The sequence below is a fragment of the Pogona vitticeps genome, chromosome 1 (assembly GCF_051106095.1).
Source record: "Pogona vitticeps strain Pit_001003342236 chromosome 1, PviZW2.1, whole genome shotgun sequence".
NCBI classification, from domain to species: Eukaryota; Metazoa; Chordata; class Lepidosauria; order Squamata; family Agamidae; genus Pogona; species Pogona vitticeps.
In genome coordinates, this window is record NC_135783.1 from 244,535,586 (window position 1) to 244,558,913 (window position 23,328).

General features: G+C 43.5%; 1 protein-coding gene and 1 long non-coding RNA gene across 4 annotated transcripts in view; one reads left to right on the plus strand and one right to left on the minus strand.

Annotated features, from left to right (window-relative positions):
• Window positions 1-18,531, minus strand: part of CARNS1 (carnosine synthase 1) — a 34,052-nt gene extending 15,521 nt beyond the window's left edge. Inside the window, exons 1-4 of one of the 3 annotated variants that reach the window (XM_072985381.2) lie at window positions 18,181-18,531; window positions 5,450-5,469; window positions 3,171-3,414; window positions 1,177-1,266 (exon numbers count right to left, since the gene is read on the minus strand). In XM_072985381.2, the coding sequence (XP_072841482.2) occupies window positions 1,177-1,266; window positions 3,171-3,414; window positions 5,450-5,455 (340 nt within the window). In that variant the 5' untranslated portion in view covers window positions 5,456-5,469; window positions 18,181-18,531. Of the gene's footprint in view, window positions 1-1,176; window positions 1,267-3,170; window positions 3,415-5,449; window positions 5,470-6,094; window positions 6,117-6,168; window positions 11,945-18,180 lie in introns of those variants that run through there. The other 2 variants (XM_020806021.3, XM_072985382.2) reach the window with 2 other exon arrangements.
• Window positions 9,932-14,532, plus strand: LOC144586006 (uncharacterized). Its single transcript, XR_013540678.1, has 2 exons — window positions 9,932-10,020; window positions 11,941-14,532. It is a non-coding gene; the product is annotated as an uncharacterized LOC144586006 (long non-coding RNA).
• Window positions 18,532-23,328: the final 4,797 nt, after the last annotated feature.

The following is a 23,328-nucleotide window of genomic DNA, read 5'->3' on the forward strand; positions in this document are numbered from 1 at the left end:
ATTTCAGGCACCAGACTTAGAATGCCATGGCCTCTTATCATGTACATGGAAATAGAAAAATAACACAAGTAGTTAACTCAGGGTGAGATCAGATGGCTTCAAAGGCATACATCTGGTCATCCTGAAAAGTGTCACTTGAATGGAAGTGACCTCTTCTACAGAAACCCTTCCATCTGTTGGGGAATTGCTCCAGCCTACCTTCCCCCCACTAGCAGAAGCCCTACCATGGTCAGGCTTGACCACAGATCCAAGTTGGGCTGGAGTGTATTTCTCCAGGCACTGCGTGATCACCTGGAAACTGAATGACCCAGGTCACTCTAAAAACTTAGCCGCCCAGAGTAGTCAGTTGACTAAATGGGCGAGGTATAAATTCAATAAATAAATAAATAAATAAATAAATAAATAAATAAATAAATAAATATAAGTAAATGATCCAAAATTGTGATCTATTTCCCTATGTGATCGCACCCATCCTTACATAAATCCGAGGTTCCCGTGACTTAAGTCCAAATTGGCTGACGCATCGCAAAGATCTAATTTATTTTATATGTCACTTTAATAAGGCCACCAGAACAATTGGCTTAAAAAAATCTAGCCAGTCACCTATTTCTTGGTGCTGGGAGCAGGCGAGGGGGGGGGAGAATACTCAGCAATACTAACTACTGGCTGTGGATCTAGGGGCTGGGAGTTCTGTCCCCCACTGTGTGCCTCCTTGATAGGGGTTGGACTCAATGATCCATAGGATCCCTTCCAGCTCTGCACTTCTAAGATTCTAACTTCAGTTGCCTCCAGTGGAACTTGCCGGTGGTTAAACCTGAATGTCGAATTGTTTAGGACAAAAATGGGGAATGTGGTGTCTTCCTGAGCAGGTTGATACCTCCCTGACAACTGCTGGTGTCCCTCCCACCTACCAGGGCTCCTGCTTTCTTGGTCTGCATAATCTAGAGAGAAGGCATCGCACTGCGTCTCTTCTAAAGGAGGAAAAAAGTAAACCAAGGCATTCCTTCCTCGCAGACGGCCCCACTGGGAGACAAAGCTATGCTGCCTCTTGAGTAGGACATAGTCCTCCTATTTTTCTTCACCAGATCTGCACAGATGTAAAGGATATCCTGGGCCAAAGCAAAGCGAGCTGAACGAAGCCTTACTGGCCTTGACTTTAGAACAATACCAACTCACCAGGACACTGGTTGCCGCCTTCCAGAAGGACAGACAAATATGAAGTGGGGGAGCCCAAAACACAGATGGTTACATCAGATGGACCAAATCCTAAAAAAAGAGACAAGAATAGAATCAGTGTGGCTTCTACCTTAGATTGCATTTGGGACTCCTTTGCTCTATGAACTCTTCAATCAAACTTGTACAAAAACCTACTACAGTGGTGCCCCGCATTGCGAGGTTAATCAATTCCGGATTAACCCTCGCTATGGGAAATATCGCTCAACGAAATGAAAAAACCCATTGAAACGCATTAAACTTGGTTTAATGCGTTCCAATGGGCCCCGAAACTCACCGTTGAGCGATGCTTCCCTATGACCAGCAGCCATTTTTGCGCCCTCCCCTCACTTAGCAAGGGCACAAAAACGCTGCACGCGGCCATTTCGGGGCTTCCGGCGGCCATTTTGGAGCCGCCGAACAGCTGATCCGCGGGTCGCAAAGCGAAGGTCGGTAAGCAAACCGCTTACCGACCTTCGCTATGCAATTTTTGGCCATAGAGGCCATCGCTTTGCGATCGCATTAGCGATCGCGAAAACGTCCTCGCTATATGGATTCGTCGTTCTATGGTGCGCTCGCTAAGCGAGGCACCACTGTACAGTTGATTCTGCCCTCTGAGCCACAGCCCATATATTTCAGCATCCTTCTGCTGATGGGATTCCTATGAAGAAATGTCACCATGAGGTGAGGTATTTTTTGGCTTGGGAATCAGAATCACCAATGCTCCGACATATCCCAGACTAATAAGAAAAGTAAAGCTCGCCGTCATCTCCTATGTTTTCCTTTAAGTGTGAGAGTAATCCAGGAGGTGGCTTTTTCTCAGTACATTTATATGAATGGACTTCATATTTCCCCCTTTAAACTCTTGGTGGTAGCATGGTCTAAAGGAGCTGGATAAAGATTTGACACCATAAAAGCTCCCTGGGTAACTAACTGTTGGCCAGTTACATTTACTCATCTTGACCCATAATGGAGAGAAGGACAACCATGAGGGCATTAGAGGGAAGATGAGATATAACTAAAACAAATTAATAATACATATATAAATATTTCAAAAACACCACTTTAGATGTTTCTCTGAAGCCCTTCTAAATAGTATTTTAAGAGTAAAATCTTGCATAACACAGGTTTTAGGCTGTATAAGTAACTCCACTCAGTAGAAGGAACTTCCCACTTCAGATGTTCATCTCTCCACTCATGGAGGGCTCAAAACAAAGAGTAAATTATGTCCAGCACCTCCCTGCCCTGTTCTCCTGGATATTATTTTAATCATATGAGGAAAGAGAATGCACAGTTTGCGCTGGGGAAGGGGGCTAATGGCAAGCCCCCCTCATTAATCCAAGGCAATGAGAAGATTAGAAACGGAGACTTCCAGATTTGTAGCTCCTAAGCCTCTATGCTGTATCCAGTTCTGGAACCCACACCTCAACCTCCTTCTCCAGAACAAAGGTGTGGGTTGCCACTGAGATAAAATTCACAAAGTTCTTTCTTGAATACACTGGCCATTCCACAAAATTACAACAAGAAGTAATGCCACCAAAATTACACACAAAAAAGATGGCTGCAGGACAGGAGTTAGGCCATGGGATAACAGGTTCCCTTCCTCTCCAGAAATGTTTCCTGCTACCAATCCTCTCACTCCAAACCTTCAGTCACAAGAGGTTTGTTTTTAAGATGTACACCAAAGTCCTTGCTTCCGTTTGCTTTAACTAAACAGTTTTTCTGGAACTGCTCTTGCAAGAGGTATGTGGAAATAAATATTTTGTTCCAAATACATGTTTACATTATTTGCATATTTTGGGCAATAAAATCTTTCTCGACGGGAATACCTTAATAGCATTTAAATTTGTAGGCCAGTAATGAGCAACCACCATGTTGAAGTGAATGTCCTGAAAGGTTTTGAAGACGGGATCTGCATGCAAGCCATAGGGGCTTTCAGAGACCCAAGAAATCCCCACCTGTCCGTGGTTCCTTGGTGAGGTCAATAGTCTCTGGGAGCCCTTCCTGCTGCAAAGTACTCTGCAAGAGGTCATAGTAGTAGGCTGTCCAAGCCCGGGCCTGGGCATCCTCTGGGCTGATTTTGCAGTCCAAGGGCACATCCCGGCGCCAGGAACAGCGCAGAGGGCTCAGGTACCCCTGTTCTGCCCAGTCCAATTCCTTAGGTGTCGGGGCTGGCTCGGTGTGGATCTGCTCCAAAGACAGCTGTAGAAAGAGAAAAGCAAAGGAATGAGGAGCATGCCCAGAAAAGAGTTAGGGAAATTTTTGCTGCAACACAGATCCCACAAGATGAATGGGGGAAACAGGCAATTCCTAAATTTTAAAACTGTGGTGTTGGAAAGGATTTTAAAGGTCGTTAGTCAACAGTTGGGGGCAGGCTGGTTAAGCATAAGAGGAGACTGAAGAATCTGGACACCACATAACCTTGACGGCACAGCTCCTAGAGGTTCTGCACATCCCTTACCTTGAAGACACAGGAAACTCCCTCATGCAAATTGACAATACCTAGGCTGGTATTGTCAAGTCTCACTGACAGTGACTCTGCAGAGTTTTAGCAGGACTGTTTCCTAGCTGTCTTCTGTGGTGGTCTCCCTTCCATGTGTTTCATTAGGCCTGACCTTCTGAAATCAGCCAAAATCCATTACGTTCTGGGTGCAACGGTGATGGTAAATAGGAAAGGCCAAGGGGTATACAGAGCTGACTCCCTTGAGTGGCAAGGCTTCAGGTCTCCTTGAAGCAGTTGTGGCTGAACATTCCACATATTTGAAAGCCTAGATTGTCCTTCTCTGCTGCTGTGTGTGTGTGTCTGTCTGTATGTATGTGAGCATGCATATAGATGAATAATGTGAGCATATGCACAAAAGAGAGAGAACTCTGTGTGTGAGAGAGAAAGGATGTTCTTACTACTTTGGGTTACATTCACACGTACCATGCCAGGGGAGACCCAGGTGTTCACCTGAGACCAAACGAAAAGAGAGTCCCCACATTTGACCGAAAACTAGAGGATTTCCAGGTAGACAAAATAGTGATACTAGCCAAAGTGTGGTCATGTCCATACCAATTACAAATTACACGTCCATGTTTGTGCTTTGTAAAATAATTAGAAGAAACCACTTTGCTTTAAAAAACCCTTCAAAATGCTGAGACACAGTCAAGTACAGTACATATTTCCTAATAAATCCTGCAAGTGTTTGAGAGCCACTCTTTTTATTATCCCTGTTTATGTAATTTATGTAACAGTGATTGATAGCGTGCCCAGGACCAGTGGCAGAGAACCTAAGGGGTAGGCAGAAGGCAGTGGACAACAGAGTTCTCTGCAAGAATTCTATGGTCATTTAGTGCTGGAAAACCAGGATGTGAAACCAGGAGGGATGGTGGGGCTCAGGGCATAGCAGAGGAAAGTATTCCAGATACGACCAAGGAGAAGGGCAGATGAGAAGGCAAAAGCAGTACAGTAGATGAAGCTGCTGAACCTCTCTCTGCAGAGGCAGCTTCTTGAGACAACATGGACAATGAGTGTCTGCGGAACAACCTGTTCTATACAAGAACTTCAATAGTACCTGTTAAGTGGAAGGCAGTAAAGGAGCAGCGCCTGGAGAAGGGGCCTCATTACATTAACAGAACTGCCCAAAGTCCATGATTCTGACAGTACAGTCTTATACATGTTTATTCAAAAGTTCTCTGAATCATGTCCCATTAAAATAAGGCAAATGTCTTAGGGGGACTACAATATTAATTGTTTTCCAATATTATTTATATAAGGTTTCCTCATTTTTGTTACAACTCCTTGTTGCCACAGAGCATGCTGGGCTGAGGATGATGGGATTAATTAACCCCATGGAGCTGTGGTTAAACTGCAGTACTGCAGTCAAGCCTCTGCTTGCAACCTGACTCAGCCTTCTATCCTTCCAAGGTCTGTAAAATAAGTACCCAGCTGGCTGGGGGACAAAGTGTTCATTTCACAATTATGGTATAAACTGCTCAGAGAGTGCTCTAAACACTTTGGGGTAGTACATAAGTCAAAACAACATTTGTCGTCTGAGGTACCTGAAAAGGCACTGGGTTGTTGGAGGATGTTTTATATTATACTAAAGTCTCCAAGAATTGCAAACTGGATGTATAGTAGCAGCTATTAAGGGCAGCAAAATACTGTTTTGTCTTTCTCTGGAATAGGCTTTTTGTCTGAAGGATGGCTGGATAAGATAGTAAGGTAAGAGAACCAAGGAAGGGTTGGACTTACCATCATTCAAGGTGAAGATGCTGCAGGAGAAGAGGAAACAAAGAGAGAAATAAGTCAGTTTCTTCATGCCAGTTGCCTCCCAGGCTACATCCCACATCTACTCCCAATTGGTTCTTGGACGAATCTGCCACTTAATTGTGAAAATATAATGTCTTCACCTCCCAAACCTGATGCAGTGCAATAAGAACTAATGAGGTATTACGAGGGAACCACTCTGCCTGATCTCCTGCCCTCACTAAGCCGTCGAATAGGAAAGTTGTTGGGCTCTTCATCTTCAACTTGCAATATAGCTTAATTATTCCACACTGAAAAGAAAACCTTACATGGTTTATTTATTTAAAATATTTTTATCCCACATTACTCCTTAAAGGAATCCAAGGTGGCTTATATCATTAAAAAGACAATATTTAAAAGCTAAAAATAGTAAGGATACCAATATAAAAAATAATTAAACAAGTATTATATTAAAAATGGTAAATAAAATCAACACTAAAAACACATTAAAAAGCAACAGAGCACAACAAGCCATTCTGGTTTAGCAGAACCTCTCAGTCACTGGCAAAATGATATGATCATTGAGCCCCATTTTGGATCCCTGTTCAAAGCAACGGTGTGCCCCATTTTAGTCACACTGCTGAAACAGACCTTGCAGAAGACGGACTGCTTCCTGTGGATCAGAGAACACGAGCTCTGGATACACACCAGCCATATTCACCAACCTTGCTTTTCTGTGTTCCGTTTATTTCCTCCTCTCCTTTTTCCGTGGACCTCAGAGCAGCTTTTAAGCTTCTTGCATCACCCTCCTAAACTTGTTTGTGCATAAGGAATCCCCACTTAGGTTCAGCATGACTTGCGCCCCTAAGAAGCATTACTTAGCTGTTGCAGCCTTGGAGTGCTGACAGCAATTAAACAGTGGTGTGATTTGTGGGCTCTCTGACAATCCATCTCTGTTCCATCCTGGGGGTGGTGGTGGGGGTGGTGGCACAGTTTGAAAATAATTGCAGCAGCCAGGACATGCCTGAGTGGGCTGGGGTGGAGAGGGGCCCTCTGTGCTGGCTTTTGGGTGTATTTTAGTGCCAGGCAAGTGCCCTGCTCTGTGTATTCAGGCCAGGCTATTTGCTGAGCAGTTCTCCAAGGATCAGTGAACTGTGAAATTCCCAGTTATTCAAGAAGATTAAGATTAAAAAATGAGGTTAGGCTTAAACTAACAGGCTCTCTCTCTCTCTCTCTCTCTCTCTCTCTCCCTCTCTCTCATTCACTCACACACACCCCTCCTCTGTCTACTACACTGGCTCAGAAGGTTTATGCAAGGCTCCTGTATTATCTACTAAGTTACTGGCTTTCCTGTCCCACTAGATAATGGTTGCCCTGAGCCTAAAGGATTGCCAGACAACAGCTTGGCACAGACAAGCAGGCAAAAACAAAATACAAAAAGTGAAGCAGCAACAGCACCCTGGAACTTTACCGGGAGCTGAAGATAGTGGGACTGGACCCACTGTGGCCCGGTGGTCTGCACCTGTCCCCAAACCATTGCTAGTCATCTGCTTTTAAGGCATTTCAAACTGGGAAATGTGCAATGAGCTTTTTTGATGATTGGTGATAGCAAAACAAAACCAATCAGGGCAGATCCCCAAATATGGCAATACAGTATACACTGCTTACATACCCACGCTTCGTAAGTTTCCATCCTTTTCTGATCTGGTTGCAGAAATGGCAACGAAAATGCTAAGTGTACAACTCACTCGCATTTGCCTCAAATCAAAATCCAAAAACTGTGCATCCAAAATGGAGTTTGTGAAGTGTCATCCCCTTACGAAAGTTATTCCATTTTGTTGACATATGTCAGTAACGGAACTGGAATGAATTACTACAGAACAATTGCTTCTATCCATGTTACCTGTGAAGGTCACCTGTCCAGCAATGAAATACCATGAAGATGTCAAGATATTTCAGACTAACCTCTCTCACTGAGCTAGTGTGTGGTTATGTTTATTTCTTTGTTTGTTTGAAGAAGCTTATCTTCCACTCTTTCTTCAAAATCAAACAGTAAGAAAAGTGATAAACGCAGCATTACGCGAACACACTCCAAGTGAGGCAGCTGTCTGTCTGTTCTCTGTCTTCCTTCCTTCCTTCCTTCCTAGAGGAAAGACTATGTGCAGAGGAGGGAAAATTGCACTGCCACTTGCTGTGCAGAAAGAACATTTGAGAGCAGGATTTCTGTGTTTGCTTCCTGTCCCTAAGTGCCTGTAGATAAAACAATGGCAACATGTCACTCTGACACACCCATCTGAAGCACCAAGATCATCTGAACTAAACTCAGCTCTGTTAAGATGTGATAGAAGTTGCAGGAAACATCTCCATATGCATCCCCAAAGATTCTGATAAAACCATACTGTATTCCTATTTACTGCACAATGATCTGTATTTTTTCCCTTCTTTTACATAAGAACCCCACAAAGTGTGAAAAAGAACAGCACATAAGAGAAATGTCCTGCACCACTGTATTTTCTTTTCCCTGGCCTCAAAAGCACCAGTTTCTCTCTTCTTCATCTTTTCCGTTATTATTTCTCTCATACTTCTGGTTAAGCTACGGTATGTCCCTGGGAAATAGACTGAACAGAGAAGAAGGGCAGCCAGTGTTGTTCAGTGTGACTCTAGGCCACTGCAATATGGCAATACAAATGCCAAAGTGGATAGTAAAATATATAAGAATTAAACAAAATTTGTATCACATACTTTTAATAGATTAAAGTATTTTTAATTTAAGTATGTAATTTTTAAACAGAAGTACTGTTACAATGTAAAAATGCTCGTTCTTATGTAAGAATGTCTGCTATCCATAGCCCTACAATATAGTTTGCCCAGCAAAAAAATGGTAAAAAGCCCAAGAGGACTGACATCAGCTGAAGTTCCATTAAGAGAAAATTATTGAAATATTCCACCTGATTGCAACTAAAGTGCATTAGCTCTTACCATAAATGGGTCTCCATAAAGCTCTCTCCAATCTTCACTCAGAGATCAAAATGGACTACGTTATAAAAGACCTTGTAATCAGTTTCCCTTAGCAGCAATAAGAAACTTTTCTGTATCGAACTTAAAATATTACACATATGAAAGATTATTTCCACTAGTAACAGGCCCACTCCAGTTGCACTAAGATCTCTCTCATAAGCAACTGTGTCTCAGTACTGAGGCCCATGCAATTAAACATTCCAGAAGCGGGACTGATCACACTGGAGCTACACGTACAGACATTCCTCTAACTTCAGTGTCACTGTGTAGAGACCTGCAGCCACGTCACAGTTCCAGGATCCATTATTTTACAGCAGCACTGGTGCCACCTGCAGCTCATGGCCTTAGCGCTGCCCCTCCTTTCCTCTCCGGTGACCTTCTTCCTTACATGCAGGTCCACCCATGTCACTTTACAACCTGTATCCTATGGCATCCCTCCACCTGCGTGACAGAAGTGACATCACTAATTAAAGGCTTCCTTTTTTGATTTTGGACTTGTGTGCAAAAAAGGAGGTCCTGTGTATCCTAAAATCTAAAATATAACTCTTGAATTAGCAGCATATTGCTAGGGTTGGTGATGTCACTCCCACTGTGCAGACAGAGCTGCATAACAAGATACTAGCCAATACAATTGTCACTGCTTGTTAGAAAATACAGTAAACCTGTTTTTCTTCATTCTGTGCTTATGGCATCCTCTCTGCTAGCATATATTCATATTTTTAAAGTAAACAAGCTTCATGTCTTTCTAAGAGAAACTCTAGATATAAAAGATACAGCTCCAAAGGTTTCAATTAACTGGTGTCCTTCCGAAGGGAAATTATCCCCTAGCTTTAAATATAAACTGAATGGAACTGCGGCCTGTTTTTCTTTAGGCTTCTTTTTCCATACCATCTGTTGTAACCGAAAAGGCACTCTACCGATGGCAGCAAATCTTTCAAATCCTAAATCACGCAGTCTTCACTTGCTGCCAACTCCCAAAAAGGGATCAAATTTTAATCTATGATTAAAGCTTTAGTTCATTAATCTCACCAATTAATCAATTCAACCTCGACACTCTACTAGTTAGTGCTTTAAGTGAGGTAAAATCTTGTTTCGGGATAGCTAGGGTAGACAGTGTGACGCAATGACTCTGTTCATTCATTCACACATTAAAAAAACGAACAAGCAAAATGAACCTAGGGCAAATTAGTACTATTTCGATCTAAACTGCTTTTTTGTGAAAAAGAGTACTTCACTGCTGAAACCAAACAATATGCGTAATGAAGCTAATTTTCTAGCACTTGATTCTGCCTGTAGAATGTTGTAAAGGGAAGTCCAACAACTTCAAGCTTATGTTGACAAAGTATAGTGTCTGTTTGAATTAATTGATTATTGAATAATCAGAGCTGAGGTGGGCGGATTACTACAACTCCTAGAATTCCTCAGGCAGCATGAGGGCAGGGGAATTCTGGGTGTTGTAGTCCAAAAAATAGCATTTGCAAGCTCCATAAATAATCACAGAAAGCCAGAGAGCTTGCTGAGTTCAGTATGTGCCTCTATCAGTAGAAAACAGATCCAAGGTAAAAGGGAGAACTGTTGTTGTTGTTCTCAGTTCTGTTTGGGGCACTGGGCACGAGGTGGGGGGTGGGGGGGAAGCACTCTCCATTACAACTTTTGGGAAAGTATTGCCCAGTGTTTATCCAGCACATCAGGGCTGGTTTGCTGTAGCATTTACTACAAGAGGCAAGCTGCCCTGTCGGTTTTACATTGCCCTGCAATGGGCAGAGTGCTGTTTGGTTTAGACCAGTGTTTCTCAACCTGGGGGTTGTGACCGCCAAGGGGGTTACAAAGTGTTTTCAGGGGTGTGCATCATGGGTCACCTTATATGTGTTGTGGCCTTCGTCAAATAATTTCTTCCTTGACCTTTCGGAGCGGGATATTAAAGTAAGGGTGTATGTGTATGTATGAGAAAGAGGCCTTTTGGGGGGGAAAAGAACCTCTGCTTTCTTAGAAACGAATAATGGTACTTTACCCAATTAAAATGGCTTTTTATGCAAATATGGTAGGGTGGCTGCAGGTTACTTGGCTATTATTGTAAAAGGGGATCAGGACTTGAAAAGGGTTAAGAACCACTGGTTTAGAACAGAGCCAAGGATGAGGCGATAGATGTTTATAAAATTACATACAGTATAAGGAGCAGAAAGTGGATAAAAAGAGATGTTATCTTTCACAATATCAAAACTCAGGGTCATCCAACAAACAGGAATGCTCAGGACAGAAAAAAAGTACTTCCTTAAACGGCACAGTGGGCTTTAATTTTTTTTAAATATCCTTGTGGAAGAAGAATGTTTCTGTGTTAAATCTATTTTATAATCCAGGATAAAGCTGGGCAGAGGACAGCCATTTATGTCCCTGTGAACTCACTGAAGAAAAGTCAAGATCTCAGAGTAACAAAGACAAATGCAAAGGGTTCCCATAGGAAGTTTCTGTAAGTAGCCTCAAAAATCCCAAGGCAGGCCTCTTTGGGTCAGAGTGTAACTACTTGCTTCCTTCTGAGCGGAAATGATGGAAGAGCAAGTGTTCTTTTTGGAAAGAGTATCCCAGGCACACTCTTGCTGCAAGGCACCGTACTTGGGAATACCCACCTTGGCACAGTATAAATGCAAAGAATGGAACAAAGAGCACAAAACACCACGCACCACCATTTCTGCACAAGGCAAAGTGGAAGGGATGAACTGCAAAATACAGTTCATGGAGACAGGGTTGCCAACTTTTTATTGGTCTCCTCGTTCCTATGCTTTCAACATCAAGTGACAATGCTACTCTCTATGCCCGATAAAGCTTCATCTGCCAAAGTTTGCAAGTCTAGCTGGTGCTTAGATAAGACCTATTCTTCTTATCAGAAGGTCTATGTGAAAGGGGGCAGGGCGGCAGCTAGACTCAAACTGTAATTATGCTTAGAGTATTATGCTAAGGACAAATTGTACTTCTAGCCAACTGTTTTATTCTACCCCAATACAATCACACTAAGTGAATTTAAGTAAGAAATACAAATCATGAGATTTAACCAGTTTGCAATACAGTCAGATCTTATTACAGTACAGAAAGTTCACTTTAAATGTGCTTCGTAGGTGGGGAGAGGGGAATGAAAGATAGGGCTGGCTTAGTGGTGCCAACTATCCTATAAAACTATATGGAGATTCACTGCCAGCTTCATTAGTCGTTGCTTTTAAGAGGGGTTTAAAACGAACATATTCTCAGTAGTAGGTTTTATGGTATTTGCTGCTGAAAGTGTATTTTTGTGAGACAGTTTATTTTTAAAAAATATTATTCCAAGTTAATTTTTTATAATATGTTGCTATTAGACTGTACTGCTATTAAACTGTAAGCTACCCTGCAAAGACCACAGTTTTGAAAGGCAGCTGAGAAACACATTAAAAATATACAGAATGTTTGCTATTTCGTTGTTATAAACACTAAATCAGACATGTGTTTTTCAGGAATCTGGGTGTGAGGGGAGAACTCCCACCTGTCCTGGGTGAGCCATCTGCCCTGGTCCTGTTTCCCTTTGCAGATGTCATGGAGATCCTGCTGGAAGTACGAGTGAAGCCCCAAGTGGAAAGAAGATGGCAGAGGTTGATCAGCTGCACCTGCAGCGTGGGGCGAAGGCCAGGTTGGATTAGCAGGACCTGGTCTTAAAGGAAGAAGAAGTGGGGGTGGGGAGCACTGTGGCTCGCACATGTCGCACTCAACAGACTCTGGAAGGTAGGAGTGGGGAGAGGATGTGGAAGAACTGGTGGCCATCTCCTGAGTCCTTGGGAAAGGCCAGCTATTGAGGTCCAGGACAGGGGGAAGGTACCATTCTGACTTGCTAAAGGATGAAGACATGGGGGAGGTGCACCTCTCTTCAGCCCCCAACCCCCAAAACTGACTGAGACAATGCACTGGGCACCCAGTCCCCACCCTGACACAGAGGAGGCGCTGGCATATGAAGTGGCAGAAGGAATGCCCTTGACAGAGCTCTTGAAGGCATAGAGAGCTTGTGGGACATGGGTTCCTGCAACAGCCCAGCATGGCCAAACATCTTTAAAGGGTGTCCGCTGGATGGGGTCTCTGTGAAAAACTAGAGCCCAGCCACACACTATAGACTGTTCCAACCCAATGACAGAAATGTGGGCCATCTGGAAGCAGTGGGGTGCTATCAGGATAAGGTAGAACTTGACACCCAACTTTGTTTTGTCTCCTCACCTCCACATCTTAATAAATACCAGTTCAAGTAACAGTGAGAGCCTGGACTTCATGGCGCCCATGGTCAAACAGACCCTCCTGGCCAGCCACATCCTGGCTGGGGGTGGCAGCGGTCACACTGGGATTGTGTAATCTGTTTATGTATTATAGCAGTTGGCAGCATGGATGCCACATCTGCACGTCAGTGAAAACAGGCTTTGTTTCCAGTTAAACAAATACCATGTAAGACTGAACATAAAACTGAATTCCATGTAAAAAGTGGATAGAGAAATGGACATTAACACCTGATTGCATAAAGTGGGCTTCTGTGGTGTCTATACAACCAGATTCTGGACTTGTTCATTCAGCAGTCAGGCCCCTTGAAAGCAATGGGACTTGCGTACTTCTAGGCAAGTGCTTATAAGATTTCAGCTTAGCTATAATTACCAATAAGACATTCCACATACTTCTCCAATACCATATGCAGGGCTTAAGAAATTATTATAATATTTATCTCATGTCTTTTTGCCAAAGAATTCAAGAAAGTACACCTTGTTAACTCCCCCCCCTTTTTTTTAATCCTGGTAGAGTAGGTTCAGCTGAGGAACAGCAACTAACCACCTAGTGAGCTTCATGGCTGAATAAAGAGGCAAAGGCCTAGGGAAAACATGAACCACCCATTTCCCAATGCCTCCCCCCAACAACAGGCACAAATCCATCATTTCCCCAGCCCCCAGGCCCCCTTATTGCTGTGGTTGAGTGGCAATCTGAATATAAATATCCCAGTTCTAGTCTAACTCATAGTTTTTGGATGAAGATATTTTGATCATTTCCATATTATATCTGGTTCCACCCATCTCTGTTTACTGTATAAGAAAGTCACCAGTTCCTCCAGAAGTATTGCAGCGTGAGAGCAAAAGATGCCAGTCCCAGTGTGAGGACCAAATCTACAAAGACCAGCAACTGTTTTACTAGCCCTCATGGTCACACATAGATCCATAACAATGGCTTGTAATTTCATGGTAGAAACACAAGGACCCAGCTTTCATTCCTGGGAGGTCTGTCTGACAGGTGCCTTGAAGCAGGGAGAAATCCAGATTCTAGTCCCCATGTGAACCATGAACGGAGATGGGTGACCTGGAAAGCTGTCACTCTCCCTCAGCATGGCCTGTTTCATGGAGCCTGTTGTGAGGATAAAGTGGAGGGGAATGGAATAGACCCACATATGGTAAAAAAGTTAGGAAATAAGAGGCTGGACTCAACCATCCATAGGGTCCAACCCAGCTCTGCAGTTCTAAGATCATAAAATGAATCACGAGATGGATCGAGATTTTTAAGTCAGTTTAAAGTCCCATGGTAGTTCCATGGTTTTTGGGTCAGTGTGCACACCTTTTTTCGAAAACTTTTAATCCATTTTTAAACTCTGTTGTATATTGGTTGAGGGGAACTCCACGGACTTTTAGAATCATTGAATTTGAGGCTTTGTCCTTCACTTGCCTGCCCTCACATTGGCTGCCTCTCACAGCCACTTGCTGCTATGGTGTTATTTTTTTAATATTTGTTTTTGTATTATTTTTCTTTCTTTCAAAGTGGATAGTGCTAGATCAATATTACGAAGGGGGTGGGGAACAGATCTGACTGCAAAGTTTCCATGCAGCCCAAACCCCAGATCCTGGCATCCATTACTTGACAAGCCCCCGCAGACAAAATTTACACTGACAGAGGCATTTTCATATGCCGAAAAAATGCAAAAAAATCAATTTCATAAACAGTTTAAAATAAACAACCCTCTTGTGGCTGAGTACAATATCTTGGTTTCCAATCAAAAAGCTCATGCTTCTGGAGCAAAATACTCCATGCTTCCCTGTGCGTTGTGTAGTCAGAATTTTTAAAATTCAACTTCAAACATGCTGATTAAAAATATTTTTCCCCACATGTAACCATGCCCTGAATTATAACAAATAAATGAGACAACTTCCTATTCATTTGCAGCAGGCAAATGAATGAAACCAAGCTTCCTCTTTTATAAAAATTAATGGTCCTTTATTTCCAGAGGCAAGAACAAGTTGCTATTTACAATAGCTGATTTACTGGTTACTTAACTTCCTTAACTGTTTGGATGTTAACTAAAGTGTTAATGCAAAGTGATCTCTGATCATTGAAGACATCTGTGTTGTCTGAGGTAACCCAATGATAAGTCATGTAGATTCATAGCAGTTGCTATTATTTACCAAATGAAACATCATCATTGTAAACAATAAGTGTACTCTTTTGTCCCTGTTTCTGTTCCAAGGGCACTCCTCCTCAAGGCTGCACCTAGGATTGGCATGCCAATTAATTCACTGTGTATTACTTGACTACTGTAAAATAGCTCTTCAAAATTTTTACTAATCCTTCTGACCACACAGAGCTGAATGAGAAGGACTCCCTGTGCAGGACTAGACACATGTTAAAAACCTAAACTCAGTCCATGGCACCTCTAGATAAAGGCAAACTACCTGAGGCCCCAAAACTCCCTGCTAACATTGTTACAACTTGAAACAATTCAGTGTAATTATTTAAAAACTCAGCTCCATATTTCTACGATAACAAATGACCAATTCATTTTTACAGTTGCATAATCTCTTTCTATGATTAACATAAATATCAAGACTGTTGTATTTCTAGAGTATTTCATTTCTTAGGGGTTTTAATAAAGTTAATGCCTTAAAGGTACTTAGCAGTATTTGAGTGATCAAGTGATCACATTTTTTCTCTTTTGCCTGATCATTCCTATTATTCTCTCTGGACTCTTGAGTATCCCCTCAGACTGAGAGCAATCTACATACAGTAGTCCAGAATGCTGCTCCCTTGGAGGCCTGCCTAGCACTGGCCGTGGCTTCATTTCAGCCAGACCTTTTATTTATATTCCAGAGAAGATCAAATTAAAAAGTTCTTAATTGAAGATTTTGGGGCTCATGCATGAGTGCTTGTGGCTCTTCGTTTGTGGATTGTGGGTTTTCTATTACGTCCAGCAGTTTTTGTTTAAAATTTGTTTCTTTTCACTGATCTTCCAATACAGGGCTGAATAGGAACATTTTAGTAAATAAGTGAAATAAAACATTACACAAAATGGGGCAGCAGTTTGTACCCTGAGATTTCGAACACGGGATGGTAATTGCCCACTGAGCTGAAATTTTTCACAGCATCTCTTGGGCTCCTCAGATAACATCAGGTAAGATGGAAGAATTGGATTATCTATTTACACAAGGAAAGCAGGAAATGTACTCTTGGAGTGTCTGGTTCTGAGTTTAGGAAATGAGCATCTCAACTCTCTTTCACACGGCCTACTCCTTAACGTGTTTGCTTACTATTTCCAGAGAGATTTTTATGCCAACAGTTTACACATAAACAGCAGAATGACCTTCCGTCAGTCTTCAGCAGTAAACTAGCACAAGTAATCATTAACCAGGTGAGCTGTTTTGGTCAAAAGAGATGCACATGGAATGTTGTCATTATTAGAATTTAAATGAAGATGCAGCATTTATTCTCACCCAACTGACCCATGTCACCTTCATATTTAATTTCTCAGAGAAAGAGTTCTGACCATTCTCTCCCCCCATTCAAAAGTGAAAAGTGACCAGAAATGTCAAATAACGAGTTGGGGAATGTAAGTCAACAGGTATGACAGAAAGTATGAATGGAAACACCCACGCATACTCCAATTTACCAAGAAGGGTTAAGGATGGGACAGGGTGGGGAATGTGTGGCCTCAGACTGATGAATGTCATAGTCCGATAACATCCAGAAAGGTCTCAGGGCTAGGTCAGACCTCCACTGCACTTGAACAAGGACAGGCTACATTTGTGCCATCCATTTCATCCCCAAAATCAAATTGAGTCTGCAGAACTTTCTAGTCCCAGAATCCACATATTTGTGGCGTGGGCATGCAACAAGGACCCCAAGCCTGTTCACCCCCGATGTTGGACAAAGATTGCTGACCCCGGCACATGATGCAGCTTGCACAGCTAGTTGCCATAGGTACTTTCTTCTCTGCAAAAAAGGGGTTTATAGTCTTTTGGGTGGGAGTGGTGGGAATCTGTCTACCAGACCCGTCCTAAACCTGATCTTTGCTCAGCCTTCCCAGGGATGCTACTGAACTACAGTTTCCAGCATTTCCAGCCAGCCAGAGTCAATGGAATCAGCTGACGGGTTTTGTAGTTCTACAACCTCTCAGGCTGAGCCTACGCTGATGCCATCGTCATCCCTGCCAGAATAAATCACCATCTCCCTTCTGTCAGCACACAAACGGGGAGGGGGAATTTAAACATACCTATTATTCCCTTCCCCCACCCCCGCGCCCCACTTTCGATGTCTATTTAATTGCAGAAAGAGTGGTCAGCTGAACAAGGGTTAAGATCGGATCCGAAAGTGCGTGTGGATGTGTTACACTCCACTGTCGGACATAGAACAATAAGGACCGCGCTTTTGCGCCGATCTTCGTGGAACAGCACAACCCTCGGCTGCTCTGCGGGATCCCACTGCAACCGGTGTCCGGCCTAAGCAACCCGGGGGGAGGGGGGGAACCGTCGTCTCCGCCGCCCCTTTTTTTCGACCACCGCAACTTAATGCTTTCATTCCTCAACCCGTTCGGAAAGAGGGCGGGCATCCGAGCTCGAGGATTGGTGGAGACTGCCCGCGGGGGGCGGAGCTCCGGGTCAAGAAGGGACCCCCGCGAGCGGCTGGCGCGAGGAGCCCCCCTTTCCCTGCCCCCACGCCACGCCGAGCTGCCTTCCCGCACGTCTCCGAGCTTTGTGCTTCTTCTCTCTCTCCCCCCCTTCCTCCCCCAATCATCCCACCCTCGGCCGCCTCATCCGCGGCAGGCTGATCCGCGCAGGGGAGGGCTAGGCGAGCCGTCCGCCTCCCGACTACTGTACTGTATTTACACCGCCTGCCCAGCAACTTGCAAGCGCGCACGTAAATAAAAGAAGGTTGCTCCTTCCCCCGATGCGCTCGAATCAATGGGGAGTTGGGCTGCCCTCGCCCCACAGACGCCTCCATGGCCCCAAAGCACGCGGGCGCGAGGGGAGGCCCCTCCCGAAACTGCCCTCAAAAATGCACCCCGGAATATTTCGAGCGCGCCCGTGTAGACACACAAAACATGGCCCGGCGAGCGCGTGTGTGCGAGTGTGTGCGTGTTCGTGTGCGCGCATATCTCTCCTGTGCAGCCCTTGACTCCCCTTTCTTCCCCGTCCTTGGAAGCAACAGGCTGCGCTTCGGATCCCAAAGCTCCCGCGCCGCTACTCCCTCTCCCTCCCCATCATCGAGGCGGGCAGGTCCCCAGTCGGGCGGGAAAACCCATCCGAAAAGGAGGCGAGCCGGGCAAAGACCCGCGGCCCTCCTCCTCCTCCTCCTGCCCGCACACCTCGGTCTCTTCTCTCTCCCCCCCCCCCGGCACCGCGTCCCCTGCCTTGCCCAGCCTTTACCTCCCCTCCGCCGCCGTCGCTGACCCCCCACCCCACCCCACCCCTTACCTTTCGGCGGTGGCGACAGGAGCAGCAGCAACTCGCGAGGTGCCCAGGGCCAAGCAGGGGGAAGCAGCGCGGTCCGGCACCCACCCGAGGGGCGAGGTGGCAGCAGGGAGCCCGGGGGAATGTCCCGGAATTAACTCCGGCGGGTTTTATATAGAAACAGAGCGGGCATGCCCAGTGGAGCCCGTCAGCTTATCAACCATCGGGGCAAAACAGGCAGGCAGGCAGGCAGGCAGGCCCCTCTCTTGCCAGCCCCAAAAGACGCCCACGGCCCTCGCCCCGGGGGGGGGGGGGAGAGAGAGAGAGAGGCGCGTGGACAGGCGGCAGCCTCATTGTACACACGGGCGGGGAAGGGGAGGGGGAGAGGAATGGCTCCGCGGACGGTGGGGGGGGAGCAGGGCTGGAGGAGCAGCAGCAGAAGGGAGAGACGGGAGGGTGGGAGGGATTCCGCGCTCCTTCATGGGGAGGGGGCGGGCGGGCGGAATGGGGGGGGGGGAAGCTGAGGAATTTCCTATTGAAAAAGCTGGCCTGTTTCTGAGTCTCCCTCTGTGTGTATTAGGAGGCCTTCAGTCCTATATATGAGGTATACACGCTATTTTAAGGATTGTTTGCCGTTGCTGGATAGCTCTGTAGTTTCGGTCGACGTTGGGAGTTCGATTCCCATTGTGCCTCCTTGACAGGCGCTGCACGCGGTGATCCATAGGGTCCCTTTACAGCTCTGCAGTTCTAAGATTATTATTATTTTTATTATTCAGCGATACAAGGTTTCACTAAAAACCTAAGAACCAGTTAAATGCCGGTATGTATGTTGTAGCCTGCATAATTAACTTGTAAACCGCCCAGAGAGTGCTTGAAGCGCTATGGGGTGGTATATAAGCAGCACGCTTTTTGCTTTGTTCCTAATAGTGTCACATTTTGCAGCTCTGATTATGTTATTTCAGAGACCTGTAGCCAATTCTAGTATTTTATAAAATCCCATGAAATTGTTCCCAATGCCCTGATAACTGTGGAAACCACTTAAATATATTTTATCCACAAGGAAAATATTTCTATTGCCAGATATCTGTATTTTGTTAATTTTTCCAATTCTTTATCTTCAACTCTGGCATCCCCAGAAATTGCAATGTCCATTAGCCAGTCATTTCTTCCTTCTATTCCTATCCTGTCTGGTGTATTATACTCAAGGTGTCTGTCCCTCACAATATCCACTACATTATAGTGGCACTTCTGTATTTTGTGGCAAGCGTATGGAGCTGTTGTTAAATATTTCATAGTTCTCCTGTGGCTATAGAGAGTGTTTTCCTTTGGAGAGCTCTCATTCTCGATAGGGGGCAAATTTTCAAATGGCCATTTTACAGATGAAAAAGGTGAAGCAGAAAATGACTTCTAAACCTTGGACTCAGAGAGTCACCCACACCAAAACCAGTTTTCCCCTATAAGAGGCTGCTTTAATATTTTTGTCTTCTTCCTGGCAATCCTGTAGCATTAATGTGATTATATCATCATGATTCACCCAGGTTCAGTCACTGCTGGTGGTTTGTTTAGGTAGGGAATTGGAAAATTAAACAAAACCCATTAGTTGTACCATCATATTGGTTTTCATATTTTATAAGGCAAAAAGAAAAATAAAAAATGTAAAACAAAAATGTGGCGCCTTAAATACTGTTATATTTTAATGTCTGATTTTATGGAACTTTGCTCACTTCTTCAGACATACTGTATGAGGTGGAAAACTTATGAGGTGGTTCTCTCTTTCCATCTCATATGTCTGAATTGGGTGAAGCTTACATGCAAATATAATAGTATTTAAGATGTTACAATGTTTTTGTCATTTGTTTTTTACATGTTTTATTTTTTGTTTTGCCTGATACGCTTGCACAGGCTAACATGGCTCCCTCTTCTAAAACTATATCTTTTATAAGTATCAGACAGCCACCACCCTGTTCGCAGGACTCCTTCTCATTCTCTCCAACACGTCACATTGCTCCATCCCATATTCTAGAAAGGTAGTTCAAGCTTGGCATAGAAATGTCACAGGCCTCTTGCATTTCATGGCCCTTGAGACCCTGTGTGCCAGCTAAAGGTGACACTTCATTAATTTGAACACAATCTTGGAGGTACTTCAAGACATTTATATCAATGCTGCTTCCCTATACATTGGGCAGCGGGATATGGAAACATTTGTCTTTGCAAATATCCCAGACATCAACTCCCAGAAACCTCAGTCTGCACATCCAAAAGTGAAGACCACAAGCACCCGCAGCTTTTCCAATGAACTGGTTTATTTTGAAACTGCTTTTAAAAAAGCTGTTACCCTTGTGCCACTTTATGCTTTGTTGTATGTTTCATATGGTTTTATTGTAAGCAGTCTTGAGTTCTGTTTTTGAGGAGATTATTATATTTAGAATAATAAATATATTTTAAACACACATACAGGTCTATGGCTTTTAAGACCCTCATCTGAAAAAAAATGAACTATTATTTGGTTGCAATAAAGACAGCATATTCGATCTACTGTACTGTCCACATCCATTAATAAAAGTGGTACAAAGTTTCTCATCAAATGTGTGCCGGAGTCTTATTTTCCTGCTGCATAACTTGCGTTTTCCTCCTGTTCACATACAGAGCCAGCTTCATAGGGACATGTAATGCTGTTATGAATTATCTTAGACTACTTGGGGGATGCTGTGTGAAACTCAGAAGCATGCTTCATAACATTGTGGTTTCCTTGGCAACACAGTCTGGCCTCAGAGCTCAGGCTTTGAGATGGTAAAAGTTTGTGAACTGGACACTGAGTGCTCTAAAACAAACATAAACACATCAGAGGAAGTGGAGAAACAGACTGAGCAGGCTTAAGACAGGGGAAGCATGGCTTCAGATGTAACATGGCAGCTTAACTATACTGATGGGAAACAATACAGTACTACATTGAATTATGGTAGATTCATATATGGCTCATGCTGCACAGCTTCTATGGAATGAATGCTAACATTTCATATTATATAATTTTATATTAGTGGTACAACATCAGCCTCCGAAATGCACCCACAAGTTGCTCGACATTGCATACACAGACAATGTGCAGTTTATTTCCTCAGAATGATAGCCAGTCTTCTTCCTTCTTCTTTTTCTTTTTACTTATTATTTTGTTACATGAACTATCTCATATCTGCACTAAAAACAGCACTCAAAGCCACCAACATGAACACAGAAAACAAATTAAGGAATAAAGTCATCATGGAAAAAAGTTAGACAATAAAACCGTTAACATTAATAATCAATAACCATCCAAACAGCTTAAGAAGCCATTTTGAAGAGAAATGTCTCCCTCAAAGCAGGAAGAGCAAACATTGGGAGAAGCACAAGAGAAAGCCAATTTCTACATGCCCATCAAGTGGAGGGTGGATAGTTGAAGGCATTCACAATAGGGCCTCTCTCACAATGCATAAGCTGCTCTCACTGTTACCATCATCTTTCTTAAATGCTAGGAACAGCAGTTATTTTAAAGGATGAGGGATCTTACTATTAGCTTTTAAATATTGTCTTTTTAATTAGGTAAGGCACCTTGGGTCCTTTTTAAGGAGAAAGGCAAGGTAAAATGAATGAATGAATGAATGAATGAATGAATCAACGAATCAATGAATCAATGAATGAATGAATGAATGAATGAATGAATGAATGAATGAATGAATGAATAACCCAACATGACTCAGCAGAGAGATCAAAATTACAATTCCCAAAACTCTTTGAGGGTAACGTATATCCTCTGCTTAATGCAGTTAGCAACTGCACATTCAATACACGGTTCTGGTTATCGCACCTGAAAAGGAATATTGTGCAGTTGGAAGAGCTGCAAGAAAGGGGCAACCAAAATGATCAAGGAGTACTCATCTGTGAGGAAACTTTAAAATATTTTTGGGTTTTCCTTTTAGGAAAAGGTGGACTATTATGGTGAGAACATGTCAGAAGAACATACCGTGGTGCATAGTAAGAGAAAAGAGGATTCCCTCTTATGTTTCTCTTCCCATCATACTAATAACATGAGGTCATTCAGTGATATTAAATGGTGGAAACTGAGGATAGATAAAAACCAAATGCTGTACCTAGCTATTTGCACAGGGTGCAGTTAAACAGAGGAATTTTATTACCATACACTGCATTGATTTTTATTACCATACACTGTACCAACCTGGACAGCTTTATAAGAGATTGTATAACTTTATAGAGAATAAAGCTATCAGTGGCTATTAGTCTTGAGAGTTAAAGGGATGAGGAAGCTGTGGCCCTCCAGATGCTGAACTGCATCTCCTAGCATCAATAGCCAGCATGGTCAGTAGTGAGAGGTGTTGAAGGCTGGTTCTATTAATCAATTTCATGATCTGGCTCAGAAAGTTAGATTTCACATCAGCCACTATGTGCAGACATATTACACCGTGCCATGATTTATTTTACAACAATAAAACCAAAATGGAGAAGCCATGTGTGAACATTTAAATACACTCTTACTGCCTCCATAGGAATTAAGAGGCTAAGTAGCAGCCAGGTGCTCTTGAGAAACTGATCAGCAAGTGTGATCACCTCTATAGAAGCTAAAGTTTTAGCAGTTTGCTGATCTGGAACATTCAGGTGTGTGTTAACACAATGCCAAGGAGGAAAGATATCAGCAATGATCGTAGAGACACAATTGTTGGGAAGGGTTATAGAGCTATTTCCAAACGATTTGAAGTCCTTATTTTTCCACTGAGGAAGAATATTCATGAGTGGAAAACAATCAAGACAGTTGCCAATCTTTCTAGGAGTGGACATCCACGCAAGTCCACCCCAAGGTCAGACCGTGCAATGCTCAGAGAAACTGCAGAAACTCCATGAGTTACATCTCAGACTCAACAGGTCTCAGCATGTGAAATGTTGAAGTCCATGACAGTACAATTTGAAAAAAACTGAACAAGTATGGTTTGATTGCAAAGGTTGCCAAGAGAAAGCCTCTTCTCTCTAAAAAGAATATGCATCTGGACAAACCTCAAGACTTCTGGAACAATGTCCTTTGGACAAATGAGGCCAAAGAGGAGAGATTTGACCATAATGCACAGCATCATGTTTGATGAAAACCAAACACAGCATATCAGCACAAACGCCTTATACCAACTGTCA